This window comes from Simochromis diagramma, unplaced genomic scaffold (genome assembly GCF_900408965.1).
Source record: "Simochromis diagramma unplaced genomic scaffold, fSimDia1.1 OVJJ01000518.1, whole genome shotgun sequence".
Taxonomy (NCBI): Eukaryota; Metazoa; Chordata; class Actinopteri; order Cichliformes; family Cichlidae; genus Simochromis; species Simochromis diagramma.
The window spans coordinates 585,190-606,147 of NW_024387336.1; the positions used below are offsets into that span (position 1 = coordinate 585,190).

General features: G+C 41.0%; 1 protein-coding gene across 1 annotated transcript; it reads left to right on the forward strand.

Moving 5' to 3' along the window:
• The first annotated feature begins 2,400 nt into the window (after positions 1 to 2,400).
• On the forward strand, positions 2,401 to 9,809 carry LOC120718191 (potassium voltage-gated channel subfamily H member 6). The gene is made up of 11 exons (XM_040006616.1): positions 2,401 to 2,645; positions 3,737 to 4,162; positions 4,325 to 4,718; positions 4,846 to 5,045; positions 5,131 to 5,383; positions 5,473 to 5,666; positions 5,771 to 5,879; positions 6,185 to 6,448; positions 6,584 to 6,764; positions 8,481 to 8,685; positions 8,813 to 9,809. Exons 1-11 carry the CDS (start codon positions 2,502 to 2,504, stop codon positions 9,107 to 9,109), a joined length of 2,667 nt encoding a protein of 888 aa, XP_039862550.1. The 5' UTR covers positions 2,401 to 2,501; the 3' UTR covers positions 9,110 to 9,809.
• Positions 9,810 to 20,958: the final 11,149 nt, after the last annotated feature.

The following is a 20,958-nucleotide window of genomic DNA, read 5'->3' on the forward strand; positions in this document are numbered from 1 at the left end:
GAGTAGGAATGTCTAGCCTTTTTTAAAAGCCTCTTCTGAATCAGTAAAACAGAGATAAGTGCAACTCATGCCACCCCACCCCAAAGGCCTGGTTTCCACTCATTTTAAAATGAGACGCCACCAGCAGTCTGTTCCAAAGTCCTAAGGGTTGAAAGAGTGGGTCAGTAAAAGTTTTAACATGTGCCGGGGTGCATTGCCATTTAAATTTTAAAACTGACTCGAAAGTCAACAGGGAGTCAGTGAAGATATATTAAAGTTAGGGGATATGAGATCTCTTTCTGGAAATATTAAAAGACACGCAGCTGCATTTAGGACAGAACACAACCAATTATTAGTCCAAATCTGCAAAATAACTAGTAACTAAAGATTTAAAATAAATTTAGACTCAGCTCAGCTCTAGGTATCACTGCGAAAAACAAAGGCTGTGGTAAGCAAACCAGCAGGGCCGGTGATGGTAGCGTCTCTTTCCTTTAAAGTGTCCAAAACAGGCAGTTAGATAAAGAGCGTTCAGCCGTATGATACAGAATTGAAAGAGTATGTTTATTTTTTTAAGAGTTAACGTGTGAGGATGTAAAAATGCATTATTTCCTTAGCAGGTACTAAAATAACCTGAGATGAATAACAAATATTGATATTACATTATTTGATAGTTTTTTGTTGCTTTTGTACAAGACCAAAGTGGAACATGTGGGGAAACCTAAACACAGCACAAACACCTCATGCCAACTGTTAAACACGGTGGTGGAGAGGTGGTGATTTGGGCTTGTTTTGTGGCTACAGGTCACTGAGTTGACCATGAACACCTCTGTATACCAAAGAATTCTACAGTCAAATGTAAGGCTATCTACTTGACAGCTAAAGCAGGTCAATGATCCAAAGCACATCAGCAAATCTACAACAGAATGGTTGAAAAATAAAAGAATGAAGGTGCTGCAATGGTCCAGTCAAAGCCCAGACCTCAGTCTGAGTGAAATGTTGTGGAGGAACTTTAAGAGAGCTGTGCAAAACAAATACTTGCAAAACTCAATGAACTGAAGCAATGTTGTAAAGAAGAGCTGGAGAAAAATTTCTCAAGAATGATGTGACAGACTGATAAAGTCAAAAAAGAAAATGAATAACTAGTATTTCTGCTAAAGTTGGTTCTGCAAGCTATTGTATCTGTTTGCATCATAAGGGACCTCAAAGGACAGAAACCCCATCACTGGCCAAAACAGACCCTCATCTGACCAATGAACTTTCCTGATGCACTTTTTTCTTGGCCCTGTGCCATCGGGTCATCGATTAGGTTGACCTCTGAAAACATTTGGCAGTTTTTCAGTTAGGGCATGTAAAGTATAGGCGTGATACATCGCTTGTCTACTGTTAAATATTTTCCTTTGTCATCAAAAATGTTTTAAAAGAGGAAAATATGATATAACGTTTTTAAGAACCAAATAAAAGAAATACAGATGTTAAAGGTTACAGCTGAAGGACAATGTCATAATGGGTCATTTCTCCCTTGTATTAACTGTAGTGTCAACATTTTAATCAATAAGCTTGCACTTCAGCAGTTTGCATGGAACATATGGAGTGAACACCATTCCCAACTTTGGTTTGAATTTTTCAACTTGACATCATGCAGCCTGAACTATACTCAAAATATAATCTAATTTTAATTTAAACCAAATTAGAAAGCTGAAATGATAATTTGATGTCAACAGGGAGATCTAGTGTAATGGCTCTGAGCCCATTTGTTCTGTTATCAATGCTCGTCATCGATTTTCCGGTCGGTTCTTCTCAGCTATAGCGTGGCATTGATTGGTTTCCAGTGTCGGGGAAAGTTGCACAGTCGCATGCGAGCAGCAGGACAGTCCTCCGCTGCGTGCCAGAGTGAAGGCTTCAATACTGACATCTGCAGCCACAACAGAAACACCGAGTACTTTTGTTTTACTCAAATATGAAAGAGGAGACTGAATGTTTTCGAAGACACTTGTCCAAAAAGTGTTTGAAATGATGGATATTTTGGATGCGTATATATGGTAAAGGAACATCTTACTTTGAAGTTTCAAATCAGGTATGTCCTGTTCACTTTTAGTGATGTTTGACTGAAGATTTGATCGACTATTGAAAGATTGTTCAGCTATGTAAATCCTGCCTTTGCCATACAGGGATTAAAGTATTGACTCCTTGCACTATGTGAGGGCATAGTATTTTGGGAGGGGCACAGCTAGACTTGCATTCTGGGAAATTTAGAGTACAGAGGAGTTTGTATTAGGAAACAGAGCTGTATCAAGAAGTTTTCAATAAGTGTCTTTATATAAACAAAAGCATAATAAAGTAAATTACATCAGGTTTACAATAATGGTAATCTTAATACACTAACTATTGTAATATTATGAAAAAGTCAAAATTCTTTATAGAAAATGATCAAAAAAATATTTTTGAAACCAGCTTGGATGTGATCTCTTTAGTCTAAATATAAAGGAGTGTTTCTCTAATCATATACAGAACAGCAAAGCTCAATGTCTGACTCAGACCTCATGAAGGGTGGGGGACCGACCATCAGGAGCCCCGAATGCCGTTCATCTCCGACTCCTCGAATGGAGTTCCGCGGCTCCTTCAAGGTGGGGGAGCGCTCGCCCAATGTCACAGAGAAGGTCACACAGGTATGGCAGCTGAGAACCTCACATGGGCTCTGCAGGTCCCATTTATGAGATCCAAATGACTGAAATGTATTGCCATTAATGATCACATTCACTGCTGACCTGGTTCAGTCCATCACTGGATGTGAAAGTAATCATGTTTTTAAATACTGAGAACAAGATGGGCTCTAGAAAGTTTCCACGCTGGAAGACTTCTGTTAATTAACCTTTTAAAATCAGTTGGTGATCAGGTGACTGGTTGTATTCATCATTGGGTGTGAAGTAGAACCTAAAACTGAGCCACAGTTAAATTAACACCTACTGTTAACACTGCTGGACCCCTAAAGCTCAGTGACCTGCATCACTGCTCTGTGGGATCATGTGAGATGGATTCAAAACAAATGGAAGGGGCATGTGAACTTCCATGGGGGTACCCGGTAATCCCTGTCTCTCTGACTGTCAATAATCTAATTTATCTGTCTTTTTCATAGAGTTATTTGCAAAGTTGGTGAGATTAAATAATATATTGAGGGTATAGGCAGAACTCAATGACAGTGAAAGCACATGACCAACTCATCATTATTGCCTTCCAGCAAACCAACATCCTGCGTTCAGTCAGTTCTTAGACTGTTGATAACAGGATGTTGTTATTTTATCTATCTTTAAGGTTTTGTGAAATTTTGGATATGGTTCCCTTATCTGGATCTAACTTTTCTGCAAGTCTTGTGTCTGCTGAAAGACACTAATGACAGGATGGTCAAGGATTTGTTGGACCTACAAGGTTGCAAAACTAAAGCACGCAGCCTCCAACGAGAACCTGGTCAAAACAGTACATGCTCTAACAAGGTCTGTTGGTTAGTTTATGAGAGAGATTTAATAGAAACACTAATATTTGTTTTGTAGAAATCTAGGTTTACTGTTTTCCTTTGCATGCAAAAGATTAGGTGTTCTTTTCATCAAAGAAAGAAGGGATTTGGGTACATGATGGATATTTATTCACCTTCTGGGAGAAGAAGTATATTCCTCAAAATCAATTAAAACAGCACTCGTTAAATATTTTGATTTCCCTGTGAAATAGGTAAAGAAGCATACTGATGAATTCTTTATATGCTTAGGTTCTCTCTTTGGAGTCTGATGTGCTGCCTGAATACAAACTCCAGGTACCAGAAACGACATGGTGGATCTTGCTTCACTACGGCCCCTTTAAGGCATTTTGGGACTGGATTATTCTCCTTCTGGTCCTCTACACAGCTGTTATTACTCCTTACTCAGCTGCCTTCCTGTTGGCTGAAAATGGGGATTTACGCCAAAGGAGTTGTGGCTACACATGTAACCCTCTAAATGTGGCAGATCTTATGGTGGACGTGCTGTTTATTGTGGATATAATCATCAACCTTCGGACGACCTATGTGGACCAAAATGACGAGGTAGTCACGCAGCCGAGCCAGATAGCAAAGCATTACATCAAAGGCTGGTTCCCTATTGATTTGTTTGCAGCAATCCCGTTTGACCTTCTCATTTTCAGATCAAGCTCGGACGAGGTAAGAATTCTGATTCTTTGTAAAGCTTCAAAGGTTTTTATCCTTAAGTGTCTAAACTTTAAAAGTTGTTCCCTATTGAGTTTCAAAAGTTATTGAAGCTGTCTGACCTTTTATCTGCCCATCCCTGTCTTACATGTTCCCTCTTGTTCATGGATACCAAAGATGGCAACCTTAACAAGCCTCCTGAAAACAGCTCGGCTATTGCGATTGGTCCGTGTGGCAAGAAAGCTTGACCGATATTCTGAATATGGTGCTGCTGTCCTCTTCTTGCTCATGTGCACCTTTGTACTCATCGCCCACTGGCTAGCGTGCATGTGGTATGCCATTGGCTTTGTGGAGAGGCCGTACACTGAGACTGGTTGGCTGGACAACCTGGCTGAGCAACTTGGAAAGGCTTACAATGAAACCGACTCCAGCTCTGGTCCTTCAGTCAAAGACAAGTACGTCACAGCTCTGTACTTCACCCTGAGCAGTTTGACGAGTGTGGGGTTCGGTAATGTGTCTCCAAACACGAACTCAGAGAAGATGTTCTCCATCTGTGTCATGGTCATTGGATGTAAGTTGAATAACCCATGGTCATTGTATGTAAGTCTTTAGTTGGGTACTGGTACAACTTTATCATTATTACATCTGAAATGACCCAATCCTGTTTGTCTTCTTGTCCTCTTTCTCTTCTGTATCAGCTCTCATGTACGCCAGCATATTTGGCAATGTATCTGCCATAATCCAGCGGCTGTACACTGGTACAACCCGGTACCACACCCAGATGCTGAGAGTCAAAGAGTTTATCCGCTTCCATCAGATTCCAGGTAGTCTGCGCCAACGACTAGAGGAGTATTTCCAGCATGCATGGACATACACAAACGGAATAGACATGAATGCTGTAAGTAAACAAAATGGTAATGCTCCTTTGATGTTCTTTATCTGTCTTATTGTTATGTATCTTCTGACCGTATTTCTTTGTTCAGGTGTTAAAGGGATTTCCACAGTCTCTGCAGGCAGACATCTGTTTGCACTTGCACCGCTCTCTGCTACAGAACTGCAAGGCTTTCCAAGGAGGCAGCCAAGCATGTCTCCGTGTCTTATCTGTGAGATTCAAAACAGTCCATGCACCTCCTGGAGATACTCTGATTCACTATGGAGACATCCTCGACTCTCTCTTTTTCATCTCACATGGTTCCATCCAGGTCACCAGAGATGATGTAGTGGTGGCCATATTAGGTAAAGCTATATAACCATACATTATTTTACTCCTTAAGTCCTCTCAAAAATGACCTTCTCAAATCAAATAAATCTTTGTCCTCTTACAGAGAAGAATGACATCTTTGGTGAGCATATCCACCTTTATGATGAGCCAGGGAAATCAAGTTCAGACCTACACACCATCACCTACTGTGAACTGCACCGCATCCTTAGGGATGACCTTCTTGAGGTCCTGGATATGTACCCAAGCTTTGCAGACAACTTCTGGAGGAACCTGGAGATAACCTTTGACCTGAGAGATGTACATTGACAGTTTATTGTAACACACTTCACCTAATGCTAAAAACAGATATTTTATACTGTCACTTTGGTGAGATAATAAATATTTTTTTCTGTCGTCTTTAGGCTGATCAAGAGCCACCAGTAATAATAGATGATGATTCTGGTGATGACTGTGAATACCACCACAAACCAAGATGCAAAATACACTCACTGGACTGCAGAAATAGGCCAGGTGAGATATGAAATGCATAGAAAGTCGTGCAAACAAAGCAAACAATGTGAAAAGCCATTTCAAATCCTGACTTAAATGGATGGACATGGAATCATACTGAGATTATCCATGGAATCCAAAGATGCTTTAGACATGCCTGTAAAACAGGCCTTACAGATTTGAAAAGTGTTACACCACCACCACCACCACCTGTGTTTCAACTTGACTTGTAATTGAGCCATCTCTGGCTGCCTGACACCCCAAACTGTGGGTGTCATGCGTGGGAAAACTGTAACTGAAGGACTGAAATGCTTTTCTTTGAACAGATGGAATTGATCATGAAGACTCGTATCCCCTTCAGGCCTGCCATCAGTCATTTTCTCATGCCTGCTGGGAGGACCGTTGTAGCTGTGGATCGCCATGTTCGCAGGCAAGTGAGGACTTTGAAAAACCTTTTGCCCATGGTGCCAAAACAGAGCATTACTCTGCAGAAGCTGACAGGCAGGATTACTCTTCATCTGCACTACAACTGCACCCCCAAAGTGGCACCTCAGTGGGGAAGGATGCAGTGTTTGACCGGGGTCCCCAAGGTAGATGGCAGTCTTGATTTTGTCATGCAATTGCAAGATATAAATTTAACTGCAGTCTTGATTGTTACCCTGTTTGAAAGGTTTTGGTTGTTTTAAATGTGTCACTTTGAAGCACTGTCTTGATATTTTCCTCAGCCTCATCTCTGAATGTGCCAGGGATGTATCAATACTGGTCAGACAGACAATCACAGCAGTTTTCCAGTCAAGCCTGGCGATCACCTTCTGTCCGCAACTCATGCCACCCACCACCATTCACAGAAGAAAGGCCCAGTGAACTTGAGACACGCCTTGAAATTTTGCATTCACAGCTCAACAGGTGCATTTGCTACCGTTCACCTTTTGATCTTTGCTACTTCTGAGAAAAAGATACGAGGAGTGACAGTGACTTTGGCTCAAATGTTGCATTGCCTAAATTCCCTCAGTCAATGAATTTTCTGTCTTATCTTAAAATGGGTGATGAGTTAACATTTACATCACCCAAGAATCTTGAAAATTTGCACAAATTCATTTTGCATGTATACATCAGCAACGTGACGAGCCTTGCTGTAAGTAATAGAACCAATGGCTTAGCGAAGGAATCCTGACGTAACCCTGAGCATTACATTTCTACACCTGAACAATTAACATATCTGTAGAGGGTTTCTTTAACAAGCAAAAAATTCAAAAACTATCTATACTATATTCATTTCCATATGAGCATCACTCCAAGCCATACTTTTTTTAGTTCCATCTAAGACTTTGAGCACTTTTTGAATTTTTCTTTGTCGAAATCTGACTTTATGCAAAAAGTTAAATTAAATTCCAGTTTTCATGTCTTGTGTTCAGCACAGAACTCAATTGAAATCAACAGCAGAGGGGAAAATATTCATGGCTCTCCAACGACTTTGTATTATGTAGAAGTCCCTCCTTACTCTTTGTTTGTTACCCCCAAAAATCAAACAACTGGTTAATGAGTATACATTTTCCCCTTGTGACAGGTGGTTACCACATGGTTGTGGACTGGTCTGTAAGCCCATATGACTAGGCCATTAGCAATCGATTTCCCAGCAACTGCTACCAGCCTCCAGCAACCAATTGCCAACCAGTGGAGGATTACATATTTTCTCTCACAACTGGTGGTTACTAAATGGTTGCAGACCAGTTTCTAGTCCTAGGTGTCATTGAAATCTTAATCATTTGATTCTACTGTATTGATCACTGCATGTGCAAAATGGTGAAAAGTTAATGTCACATGTTTAGTGGTTACATGTTTCCAAAACCTCAGTACTAGCTTGCTATATGTAGTTAACTTTTCTACAGCTAACTGAAAATAAGGTGCTAAAATCTTCCTGAAACATAGCCAGCATAGCATAGCAACATAGCATTTTGGACAGATAACATCATTTTGTTAGCTTTTCTGTTACATATTGCACAGGCAATAATTTTTCCCTGCAGTGAGTTTTCATAGTACGATAAGTTACATTACATTACGTTGGAGTCAAAATTTATCATATTTGCACAAACATTTTGAGCCCTAAGTTATCAGTTTATGCTAGCAATCTCTAGTAGATTGCAGCTTTGAGACTATATGTTAAATTAATGCTAAGTAAAATATAGAGAAAATAATCAAATTGAACTCACCAAAACAAGAATCAGACATCATGGATCTGTTAAGTTATTAATTACATTAACTATCTACACAGCTAGCCATATTACATGCTCTAAAAGGCATCAGCACTACAAACACATTCAACGGGGGCGGATTGTAACTTTGGTATATTCATATTTTAAGAATATCCAGTAGGCTATTGCAGCCTGCATTGGCAACCACCTGTCAGTCTATGGCATGCCTCTAATTATGCAAACTTTCATTTGGAATAAAGTTTAAAACCAACACAGCAACAAGCAAAATCAGCAGGACGTAAACATGACATTATTTCTGGTGTAAATTTAAGCATGTAACATTTGGGTCTGGACATGCAATTTATTATCACTTTGCTTCATTCTTCTCATACTTCCACCATCTTTTAATTAGTACCTCTTATTTCCTCAGACTGGAGACTCGCATGACAACTGACATCAGTGTTATTCTGCAGCTTCTCCAGAGACAGATGGCCCCTGTACCTCCAGCTTACAGCACTGTATCATCTAGTACTCTCCACGCTGATTCCCCTGGTCTGTATGGGGCTGGAACTCCAGTGCTGCATAACATGTATCCCATTTCCCCCATACAAATGGACAGCTTGGCACTGACACAGGTATGGTATCAAACCAAAAAAAACCATGACAATTCATCAGTTAGGCCAAATATCTGAAAAACACTGTTATATATCTGAAACGCATTTCATCTTCTTTCATCTCAACATTTTGTGCTTATTTACTAAGACCTCAGCTGAGACAGACCTTAAGCAGACCAGCAAATCCCAGGACTCACTGTCCAGTGGGATCCACGTGACTGCGGCATCTGATGACACCATGTTCATGGCTATCACCCCTGAAACTGACACACATACTGGGCTAACTCCTCAGCTACCCCAGCCATCAGTCAAATCCTCCCTCATGGACAGTTCCAGGCTGTGTGGTAACCTCCGCTACCCCTCACTACCAGAGAGCCTGGACATACAATCACGATTGGCAGAGATCCAGAAACACCTCTCGGATCCTGTCCTCCCCATCGTCTGACAGTCAGTGTCACCTACTTCTTAAAGACATTTAGAAGGAGCTCTGTGACCAGTCCATCCGTTTGTCATTGAAGAATTATTTATAATTACACTTTTTACTTTACTATTACTTTGGACATTGGACAGTGTTGAACACAGACAGTGCTTGCAAACAAGGATTTTATACACTGCCCAGCCAAAAAACAGCAGTCACCATGTGGATTTACCTAACCAAATACGAAAGACCCTCCCACTGGATTCGGGGTCTAGGTTCACCAATGTTATGTGCCCAAAAAACGAGGTCAGCTGACTACCTGAATATACAGAATGATTTTTTTTCTCTGATGATGGCACGGGAATATACCAATCTGACAATGCCAGGATTCACCAGGTTTAAAATGAGCGGTTCAGGGAACATGGAGGATAGATTGGCTACCACAGAGGCAAGACCTTAACCCTAGTGGGAATCTTTGTGTGTGCTGGAGAAGACTTTAGCAGTCTGACTCCCCCATCACCCATCATCAGTACAATTTTTTGGTGAAAGATTAATGCAATTCTGGATGGAAATGAATAATAATTATCACTTCTTAAAACCATGGGGAAAGTGTGCCATCATCAAAGCTAAAGCCAGCCCAATGAAATATTAGCATGTGACTTGTTCTTTGGCTGGGCGGTGTACTTCCTTCACACTTGCCTAAAGAAATAAACTTGAAAACACTTAATTCTTTTGAATGAACAACTAACAGAAAGGTTGTTATATTTTATATGGATAACTGCTAATCCAGAAATGTCACCTCAGCAACCTTAGTGAGTTCATGTATCCTGTTCATGTATGGATAATGATCTTTTTAAATTCTAAAGAATTTCCCTGCAGACCCATTTACTCTAACCTGACCCAATACTGACACTTTGAGTCCACTATGTTTAGTGTAAATATTTAGAGAATTATGTTGGCCAAGATTAATCAGGTTAGGCTTGGTTTTATACACCTGTAGCAATCAGACTGAAAAAATATCCAAATTCAAAGATTAAGAGGTGTGGCTGATAATTTAGTTCACATAAAGTATCTTTAATATAATGCACTGCATTGCATAAACCCGCAAAGTTGTGTTAAGTAATTTTAATTTTATGTCAGCAACAATAGAAAATAATGAAGAGGGAATAGAGATAAGCTGAATTAAACAATCGTTACTGACATAGCTAGCATCTTTGATCTTGTACCAGTAACTTCCCTGTAAGAAAGACTAGGTGTTGATTTTCTCGGTATTATTGTAGGGTCTTGGATGGCACCAGCGGTGATTACTGGAAGTGTTCCTGAGCCCTGTTTTTACCTGTTTTTAATGCAGTGTCTTTTAGAGATATATTGTACTGTAGATGATGTGATTTGAAAGTGGGAATTTTACATAGAGGACACTGTTCCAAAATGTATACCGTTTTTGCAGATTACTGAAACTCTGCCTCTCCATTTTCCTCTTGTTACCTGTTGCCGAAAGCAAACAGGATGACACACAGTAGTAAACATGGCCTTGTCCCAGCTGTTTCCAGATGTGTTGCTGGCACTTAATTGAAAATTAACTAATATTTTTCACTAACTAGTAAAATTTGTTGTAGCAGATAGCGATCCAGTCAGGCTGGGTGGAAGCCCACTGGACATTATTGATCTGTCCCTCGGCTGTGTAGGCCAGTATGGGGTCATCCGCTACACAGAGGACGAGAAGATGAGATTTCAATCAATTTATCTTATTTAGTCTGGGAGAAAATAATGTGAGTAAACACAACATATTCCTGTTCTGAGTCTGGTAATATCTGCAACCAGGCTTTCCTTTTTTGGCAGAAGGAAAGATGGAAAAAAAAATCTGCCCCAGATAACAGTATGACTTTACTTGATTCTTTCCAACAAGAAATTAGTCAATGAGGTGGAAACCTTCACTAATCTGTTTCTTCTTCCCAAAGTATCACACACTCTGCAAAGTCATTATCTCAAATCCAACCTCTGATTCAGAAGATGTTTTCGCATAAAATACAAAATCTGAGACTTTTGCTGCTCAGCTCGTTCTTAAAGGGCTCCCTCTTGTGTTGAATCTCAGTTACTGCAGTGACATTCACATTTCAGATCAGGGGCGGGCAATTAATTTTTTCAAGGGGCCAAGGGGAAACTAGGGCCATTGTGGAGGGGCGCGCCAATAAGCTGAACTACTGGTCAAAGTGGGCCAACACAGTATCACTATTTAATCAATATGTCTGTGTAGGTTTTCACTCATCTGGGTCATGAAAAGCTTGAAAAGAATTGAAAAGAAGACAACTGGATATCTTTAAGTTTTCTGAAGACAAAGGATAGTGGACTGTGTGAAAGAAGAAGAAAAGATCCAGCAGTGATACTGACTGAAGTGCTCTGCAAGTCAGAGTCCAACAAACTCTGATTCAGTGCTCTTGCCCTGATGAAGTTAACTATTTTAGCAACATTGTTAATTTTTAGCACTCACTTACACAACACCTGAGTTGTAATACAATGCAAAAGTACCAATTTCAGAATTCATTTTAGTCACTTTATCTTGCTTTCATTTCAAAAGTCAGACAATTTCCCGTCAGATCTGAACAGTGCAGTAACTCTAGTCCCTTTCACTGAGTGCATTGTTGCCAGCTCCTCTGTAATCTCGAACTCTTGTGTTAGACCCCCTACAAAGGTGAGTAACTGGGCTGTGTTGCTGATATTAAAAAAAAATGCATTTACAGTGAAGCTGCATAATAAATAACACAAGCTTAACAATTAATTTTTTATAAAAGAAGAACCCCCTTCAAAATAAAAAGCAACACAGTTGTATTGTGATTTTCCACAAAAAAAATTGCAAAAAACTGTAAAGCATTATCTGATGGGGAGTTTATCAAAGAGTGTTTGGTGGCTAAAGTAGGACAGACTGCATGTTTTATAATTATTTACATCTAAATCTTAATTTCCCATTGACCTTAGGAGGGCCAATCAAATGTACCAGAGGCCTAGGTTTCCTTTAAATAACGATATCCCCTACAAGGCTACTACAGCTGCCTTATTTTTTATGCAGTGCTCTAAAAACTACAATCAAGTGTTTTGCTACAGCTGCCTACCTGCAGTACAGATGTGACAGGAGGAATGTGGCGCCCAGGCGATTCCGTTCACACAGGCCCTGTGGTTGTTGAGTCTGGCTACCGGAGTACAGGGTACACGCACGTCTAAAATCACCACCTGAGGATACACAGCGACGCTTTACATTTTTAGAGCTTCTCTTAAATTGACTTTTCAATACAAAAGAAAAGGAAAAAATTGTTAGATTGACATTTCCACTGTGCAGTTTCATGATCTGAGCATGAGCCCTTTAAATGGAGCAGCAAATTCAAATTCAAATTTTTATTTGTCACGTACACAGTCATACACAGTACGATATGTAGTGAAATGCTTGGACAACTGCTCGTGACCTAAAGAAAACAAAAAAAAGGAAAGGCTATGAATAAGATAGGAAATAAATATGAAAAATTAAAAAGGGTAAATTTAACTAGGAAGGAATAAAATATAAATTAAGGTTAAAAATGAAATAACTGTACAACACAAATTAGAATGAAGGGTAAATTTAACTGGGAAGAATAAGATAAAATATATAAATTAAAGTTGAAAATAAAATAACTGTACAACAAAATACACAATATAGAACTATATAAGAATGTATGAAGAAATCTAAATATAAATAATATATACACAATAACAGCAGCTGTACAAGTATTAACCGGAAATGAAGAATATAGTGACCAGTGTTGTGCAAAAACAAAGTCCAGAAAGTCCAGTGTGTGTAAGAACTGTATGTGTGGGTCAGTACTGTGTGGTGGTGTGATTGAGAGACCGTATCGCCTGCGGGAAGAAGCTCCTCCTCAGTCTCTCTGTGTTGGTCTTCAGGGAGCGGAATCGCTTTCCTGACCTCAACAGAGAGAACAGTCTGTTGTTGGGATGGCTGAGGTCCTTCACGATCTTCCTGGCCTTGGTCCAGCACCGCCTGCTGTAGATTGAGTGCAGGTCAGGGAGCTCGGAGCGGATGGTGCGCTCAGCTGACCGCACAACCCTCTGTAGAGCTCGTCTGTCCTGCATGGTGCTGTTCCCGAACCAGGTTAAGATGTTTCCCGCCAGGATGCTCTCTATGGTGCACGAGTAAAAGTTCCTGAGCACCTTGGAGGGCAGTTGGAAGTCTCTCAAGCGTCTGAGGTGGTAGAGACGCTGTCGGGCCTTTTTCACCACGGTGTTGATGTGACAGGACCATGACAGGTCCTGCGTGATGTGAACTCCGAGGTATTTGAAGCTGTCCACTCTCTCCACTGGGCACTCGTTGATGACGGGGGTCTGGTAGTTCCTCTCCTGCTTAGTGCTGAAGTCCACTATCAGCTCCTTTGTCTTACTGACGTTTAGAAGGAGGTTGTTCCTCTGGCACCAGTTCTCCAGATTCCTAATCTCCTTCAGGTAGGCCGTCTCGTTGTTATCAGAGATCAGGCCCACCACGACGGTGTCGTCAGCAAACTTGATGATGGTGGTGGAGCTGGTAGTGGCCACACAGTCATATGTGTACAAAGAGTACAGCAGGGGGCTCAGAACACACCCCTGGGGGGCTCCAGTGCTGAGAGTGGTGGAGGCTGAGACATGTCCGCCCATCCTTACTGCCTGTGGTCTGCCAGTTAGGAAGTTGGAGATCCACAGACACATAGATGAGCTGAGTCCCAGATGCTCCAGCTTGGTGGTGAGTGTGGAGGGAATTATGGTGTTAAATGCAGAGCTGTAGTCTATGAAGAGCATTTTAACATAATTCCCCCTTCTAGTGTCCAAGTGAGTGAGTGATGTGTGGAGGAGATGAGAGATGGCATCGTCTGTGGAACGATTTGGACGGTAAGCGAACTGTAGTGGGTCCAGTGTGTCTGGTAGTGAAGAAATGATGAAGTCTCTGACCAGGCGTTCAAAGCACTTCATCACTACTGAGGTGAGGGCTACAGGGCGATAGTCATTGAGAGAAGCAGGGTGGGGTTTCTTCGGGACAGGAACAATGATGGACTCTTTGAAGCATGTGGGGATCACCGACTGAGATAGAGAGATGTTGAATATCTCAGTGAACACAGGAGCTAGCTGGTATGCGCAGTCTCTTAGGATACGACCTGGGATGCCGTCTGGTCCTGCTGCTTTCCTGGTGTTCACTCTCTTGAAGGCTCTCCTTACTTCATGCTCGGAGATGACGAGCACGTTTCCGGTGCTGGCAGCATCTTCCTGTCTGCAGCCGTTAGCGCCGCTAACACTAGCATTGTTGGAGACCTTAGCTGCAGCCTCGAAGCGAGCATAGAAAGTGTTCAGCTCGTCTGCCAGAGTCACGGCCGCGTTCGTCATACCGGTTGTTGGTGCTTTATAGTCCGTTATTGTCCTTAGTCCCCGCCACAGGCTCCTAGAGTCACTCTGTTGGAGTTGTGACTCTAGTTTCCTCCCGTAGCGCTGCTTCGCCTCTTTCACCGCCCTCCGCACGTTATATGACGCGGCTTTGTACGGGTCCATGTCCCCCGTCATGAGTCCCGTGTTGTAGGCAGCGGTGCGGGATCTCAGAGCGTCGCGGATGGTTTTATCCACCCACGGCTTCTGGTTGGGAAACGTTGTGATAGTCTTTGTCTCCACGGTATCATCCGCTAGTTTCCCGATGAATCCCACAACCGCTTCCGTAAACACGTTGACGTCATCGTCGGAGCTGTTCCTGAACATGCCCCAGTCTGCGTCATCAAGTGCGTCCTGTAACGCGGCCACCGATTGGTCCGTCCAGCGCGCGACCTTCCTCTGAACCGGAACTTCCTGTTTCAGCCTTTGTTTGTATTTTGGCATGAGGAAAATGGCGGCGTGATCAGATTTGCCAAACGGGGGGAGGGATTGTGCCTTGTAGCCGTCCTTGACCGTAGTGTAGCAGTGGTCCAGTGTCCTTTCACCTCTGGTGGTGCAGGTGATGTGTTGATAAAAGTTCGGCGCTGCGCGTTTGAGGTTGGCGCTATTAAAGTCCCCCGTCACAATAAGCGCAGCGTCCCGGTGTTGTGTCTGGTGCTGTGTGAGTGCCTCATGCAGCTCGCATAAGGCGGTGACCGTGTCCGCTTGTGGTGGAATATAAACGGCACTTACAATGACCGATGTAAATTCTAACACTAACCTCCAAGCTGTCCATCACCATGGTAGCTAAGTAGTTGGGGTCCTGCTTGTTCCAGCAGAGTCGGAGCAATGGGTGATGCTGTGGGCCCTCTTAGATGATTGTGCTGTGTTTGAGGTGTCGGAGGTCAAACATGCGGACCGAGCCATCCACACCCACACAGGCAAACATATCCCTGCCCCCGCCTGCTCGGCTAAACGAGATGTCATACACCTGCGATACAAGCAGACAGTGGCCCACATGAGTCTGTCACTCTAACATGTTTGTTTTAAAGGACAGCGCTTCAATAAAGTTTGATGGATCATCTCATAACTTTTACCTCTTTGTCATGAGCTATGAGCTGTGTCTTGACGTGACCCGTCACCAAGTTGACCCTCCCCAGCACCTGTCCAGTCTCCAGCCCCCAGATTGTACAGGTGGTGTCTATACTGGAAGTACCTGCACAGAAAAAAACAACAACATACATTCACAACATTTTTTATTTTCAGTTTCAAACATTGTAATTTGGGTTTATCGATTAAATGCACTGAGGTTTTTACCTAACAAGTTTGGGTCCACCTCGTTCCAGTCAAAGGATGTGAGCGGTGCACAGAAATCTGAATTCTTGTTGTTGTTGAGCAGACACTCCAGACGGGTCTCTGTATTACTCACCTGCCAATCGACAAAACATCATTGTCTAAATTTAACTTCATGTTCTAATACCATAGACAGTATAAAAGATGAACTTAGCTTCCAGGTCTGAAAAGTCTAGCCAAAGCGAAAGGGCTTAAACTTGCATTGCTTTTTTATGGCCAGCAGGGGGCGATACCTGTGGGTGTGCAAACAAACTTCTGGTTGTATTCAGATCTGTCATTTTGGATGTGTGACAATGTATGGTCAAGTGAATAAGGGTCACAACAAGTCACACATCTCTAGAGACTGGTCTAGAACTAACTTGCAACCACTGGTTGTGAGTAAAAATATCTATTTCCCAACCAGTTGGCAAGTGGTTGTTGGCAGTCAATGGAAAATCAATGTGAACGACGCAAACCGACTCCTTATCGCGAGCCGTGGGTTGTTGTTTTTTTCTTCTCTCACCCTCTCTCTCGCACTTTTTTTCCGCTTCACTCCGCACGCAGCCTTGTGCTTTGCGCTGGGCAAAGGGGGGGAGGGGCGGTAGTTACACTCAGTAGCACAGGAACAGAGCAGGAGGGAGAGACAGAGAAAGAGAGCCGGGACAACAACGTCACATTAGAAAGGTATAGTAATCATCCACAACTATTTTCAGTTGCAGATGATAAAGGATTCAGAAAGTTTATTCATGCAGGTCCATATGACAGATAATATGCATGTTCTTTTTGTTTTCATATTATAATTTATATTTAATTGTGTTGTGGTTTGCAGTGTTTTGTGTTGTTTCACTTTAAATTTGTTTAAAAGGAAAAAGCTGAAAATTTAAATATTTAAAAGTTGAAATGTGAATAGTTGGTTTTTGTATTATATGATTTATTTATTACATTTTATGTGGAGTGAATAAATAAAAGTATATTTACTGTGGCCCCTACAGACAAAGCACATACAAACTTCAAAACACGTAAAAACTCCAAAACACGTACAAAACACAACAGAAGTGCTCCAGGATGCTGGGCGCAGTGTTGAGCTTTTGTTACCTAGTGGCTACACAAGCCAGTAAGTACCAACGACCGTATTTGATGTGTGGTAGTAACAGGTAAATGAACATTTTTTTTAAATAATTTGAATATATATGAGTGCTTGTGTATAAATACAAAAACAATACACATATGCTTTCAATTGTGTAATTTAAGTGATCTAGGGAGCTCTGTTTGGAGGTTAAGTTAACGCTAGAAATGTGTTTTGGAATTTGTACGTGCTTTGTCTCTAGGGGCAACCGCATATATTTATATATAAACATATATAAATAAAACCACTTTTTTTTTTTTACATTAGTAATTCCTTTTGTGCATAATTTTATATTTTATATTATTGTTAATAATTAATTAATTAAAGCAACAAAACAACCCGAAGAGCCGGTTTGGAGCCGAAAGAGCCGGTTCTCTAAAAAGAGCTGGAAATCCCATCACTAGTTCATAATACGGCAGCAATGGCGGCAACCGGAGGACAAAAATAGTATAATGATGAGCGTCATGGAGGCGGCTAGTGCTGCTTTCAAGGACCAACAGGGGTATTTGCAATTACTGCAGGAAAGAACAAAAGGACTCAGAAAGGAGTGTTTCAGAAAAGAGAGCTTTGATTCTCGTGCGATTTAAACAGGTAGTGCTGTTAACTATATGTTACATTACATTACTGAAAAATAAGCAAGTTGAGTTAGTAATAAAATGTAAATGATCATCAATCTCACGTCTTTGCTTTGGTTTTTTACGGTGTTTAAGTGCCACTTTTGTTCATCTTAAAAAAAAAAATTATTCTTAACTTACTTTGTGTTTTATAATATTTATTTGACGTTAGAGTGGTAAGTTTACCAGAGGCAATGGAAGGTAGCACTGCAGACCTGAGCAGCTGCAAATAAAACCCAAATAAAAGAAATTCCTTAACACAGCAGTTCCTTGAATGAACCTGAGGGAGCTATCTCCCATTTGTTGTTGTGATACCTACTCTACTAAAAGATCCAGATGTTTCTACGCCTCCACGAACACATTAGTAATTTTCACCAGAACACAACAATTTATTTTATCATTTGAAAGTGAACTTGGAGGACCCTTAACAGTATGCGTAGGATTATTTGTCAGCACTGACAGCATTGCTATTTTTTCCAGCTAACACCCGAAACATTTGTTTGCCCAGTCCTCATGCATGCTTCTGTGAGAGTTTACAAAACACTGTGTGCAAATTCGGATTATATTTGCATCACTTCCAAATACATTTGACATTCAGTATTTACTCAGCTCCTGGCTGGAATTTATCATAGATCTGTGGTAGACCTATAGTTTTGATTAAAACCTTTGGTCGGCATCTGTTATAGAATATGGCTTTTTAAAAAATTGTTATTAGCCATGTCATTAGATTAGTTGCAATGAAAGAGAACATACAGTTCTCCGACCTTTCACTACACAACATAAAGTAGTATATTAAATACACATTTGTACTACTAGAAAAACTCAGTGTGATTTGGACAAGGGAGCTGTGAGAAAAAAGGTATTCTTACAATTTAACATCTCCCACCCCATCCAGGAGACTCTGACAGCACTGAGCAGCTCCTTCAGTGGCAGGCTGCGGCACCCACGATGTGGGACGGAGGTCTTTCCTTCCTACTGCTGTCAGACTCCACAACAAGGACTTCTCAGCTGACCAAACACACACATCCACACATGTGCAATAGCAATAACACTAAGTCCGATTCCCTTTTTCTGACAACATTGTATTTTATTCTGTTGTATATAGTATTTTATTCTATTCTATTGTGTACAGGATCTTATTCTTATTATCCTATCCTATTCCAGTGATTGTTTCTTAATTTTTGCTACTGTAACTTTGCACGGTCAACTTTCTGTTGTAACAAAATAAATTTCCCACGGGTGGGACTAATAAAGGTTATCTTATCTTATCAGGGTAAAGGTTGTGTTGGAGTCACTGGCTGTCAGAGGGTGAAAAGTGGGGTATGCTCTTGATAGGTCACCAGTCACTCACAGTCTAAATGTACTCACTAGTTAAAAACACTTAATTGTATATTATTTTTCATATCCTTTAAGACAAGCAGTTATGGCATTGCTCAGCTGTTCTGGTATGTATTCAAAGATCCTGAAAATCTGTTTTTGAATCAAAAGAACGACGTGGTGAATATATATGAAATAAACAAAAAACACCATAAATCACTGTATCATGAATTGCTACCAGGAAGGTGTAATATGTTAGCATGCTATACTAAACGAACATGGTGAACTTTGGTGCCAAAGAGGCCAACAAATTCACAAAACCGCAAGCAATTCTTCACTCTATTGTTGGTGTTGTTGTTGAATCATTATGCCAGCCCAACTATGTCTTTTGTCTTTCTGTCTATATCTCCTGGGTGATGTACCTTTGCTGTTTTTCCAAGATGATTTGCAAAACCTCCACTAACGCCACATCATTAATTTGATGGATGCTTGGCCGCATTTATATGCAGCAGTTCCAAAACGTTTGATGCATTTGTCCAGGCAGCACATAGCACTAGAACGTCACTGCAAATACTTCTCTGACCTCTATCTCGCTGATCTTTCATCTTTTCTCTCAACTGCTCGGCTCAGCAATGTTGCTAGATATATATCCTCAATACAAGCGTGTGTCCAACAGCTCAGCTGCATCTGAATTTGTGTGGGAAAAGTTTGACTTTTCCTGGTGTGATGGTGTTAAATCAAACGTACATGCTTGGGCTTTTTGTTCAGTGCTGTGCTTTGTTTTTGGTTTTCCTGCCACTGTTGCAGTCCTCTGGGAGGTGTTTAAAATATGCAGGAGAAGTACATCGTTATCACCTAATGACTTTTTCGTACTTAACCTCTCCACCATGGATGCTATCTTCTTGGTTTTCATTCCACCTGGAATAATGAATCATTTTATTTGGATGTATTGGGACTTTGAAGCAGTTTGGAACAGTGTTTATGCCTTAAATTCATCTGGAAGACCGCTCCTGATGGCTTGTACCTGTCTCGACTGTTACCTGGCTGTGGTTTATCCAGTCGTTTACCATAAGAGGAAAGGTCTGGCTCCCAGGGTTGTGATGGCTGGCATTGTTTGGACTCTCACAATCGCATCTGGGATTGCATACTCTCTTGTCTACAAGTTGTACTACAGCATGTTTCCAGTTGTGGTATTTTTAATTGCCTTTGTAATAATTGTTATCTGTGATAGTTTCATCATCCATACACTGAAAAAGTCTGGCCCTGGCAGAAACAACATCCACCCCCAGAAGCGAAGAGCCATTCAAACTGTCATCTTCAGCCTAGTCATGGTAGTCATCTCTTACCTTCCTCCAATACTTCTCTTTTTAATCGGGGGACCTCTGATGCCCAGTGAAAAGATGTTCATATGTACTATTGCTATTCCTATTACAGTTACCTCCACTTTGGGATCTGTTGTTATGCCCCTACTCTACCTTTATAATGCTGGAAAATTGGATTTTTTTAAAGGTTGGATGCTGCAAGTTGTAATTTAAGCATCAGTATTTATTTCCACCCAAACAGTCAAAACTACTAGCTGTATTTCTGTGTATCTGTCTCCTGTTGTCGAATGTTTATAAGATTCTCTAACTTCATATTTACAGGTCTTCCCTTTTATATAATTCTGTATGTGTGTTACACGTTTGATCTAATATTTTATTTGGGCCAATAGGAAAAAAAGTTGGAATAACAAAACCATGGGAAAACAAACCTATACATTTAATAATATACAGTTAAGACTTGTGTTTGGGACCTGTGTGCTTTATCAGGTGTTAATAATAAAATGAGAATGGCTGTATTATGTATTTAAGCTGATATATTCTTGATGACTGAGTTCCTCCGCAGTAGAGAATAGGTGGGCAATAATGACTCTAATTAAGCAATTCAGGAGGTTTTTCTCCCATTAGACCAACAAGATAGAATAACAAGGCATGTTCTTCTGTTATTATGCAGAGGGAAGGTGTTTTGAAATTTAATTTTGCTGATTTTTTATTTGCAAACAGCAGTTTTTAAATTAAGTGTGTCTGTCTATGCTGCTGTGT

Coding starts and splice junctions, on each gene's coding strand:
- LOC120718191 (XM_040006616.1), top strand. CDS start 2,502: ATGTCTGACTCAGACCTCATGAAGGGTGGGGGACCGACCATCAGGAGC. Junction 4,163..4,324: donor TCAGATCAAGCTCGGACGAG/GTAAGAATTCTG, acceptor TGGATACCAAAG/ATGGCAACCTTAACAAGCCT. Junction 5,384..5,472: donor TGTAGTGGTGGCCATATTAG/GTAAAGCTATAT, acceptor GTCCTCTTACAG/AGAAGAATGACATCTTTGGT.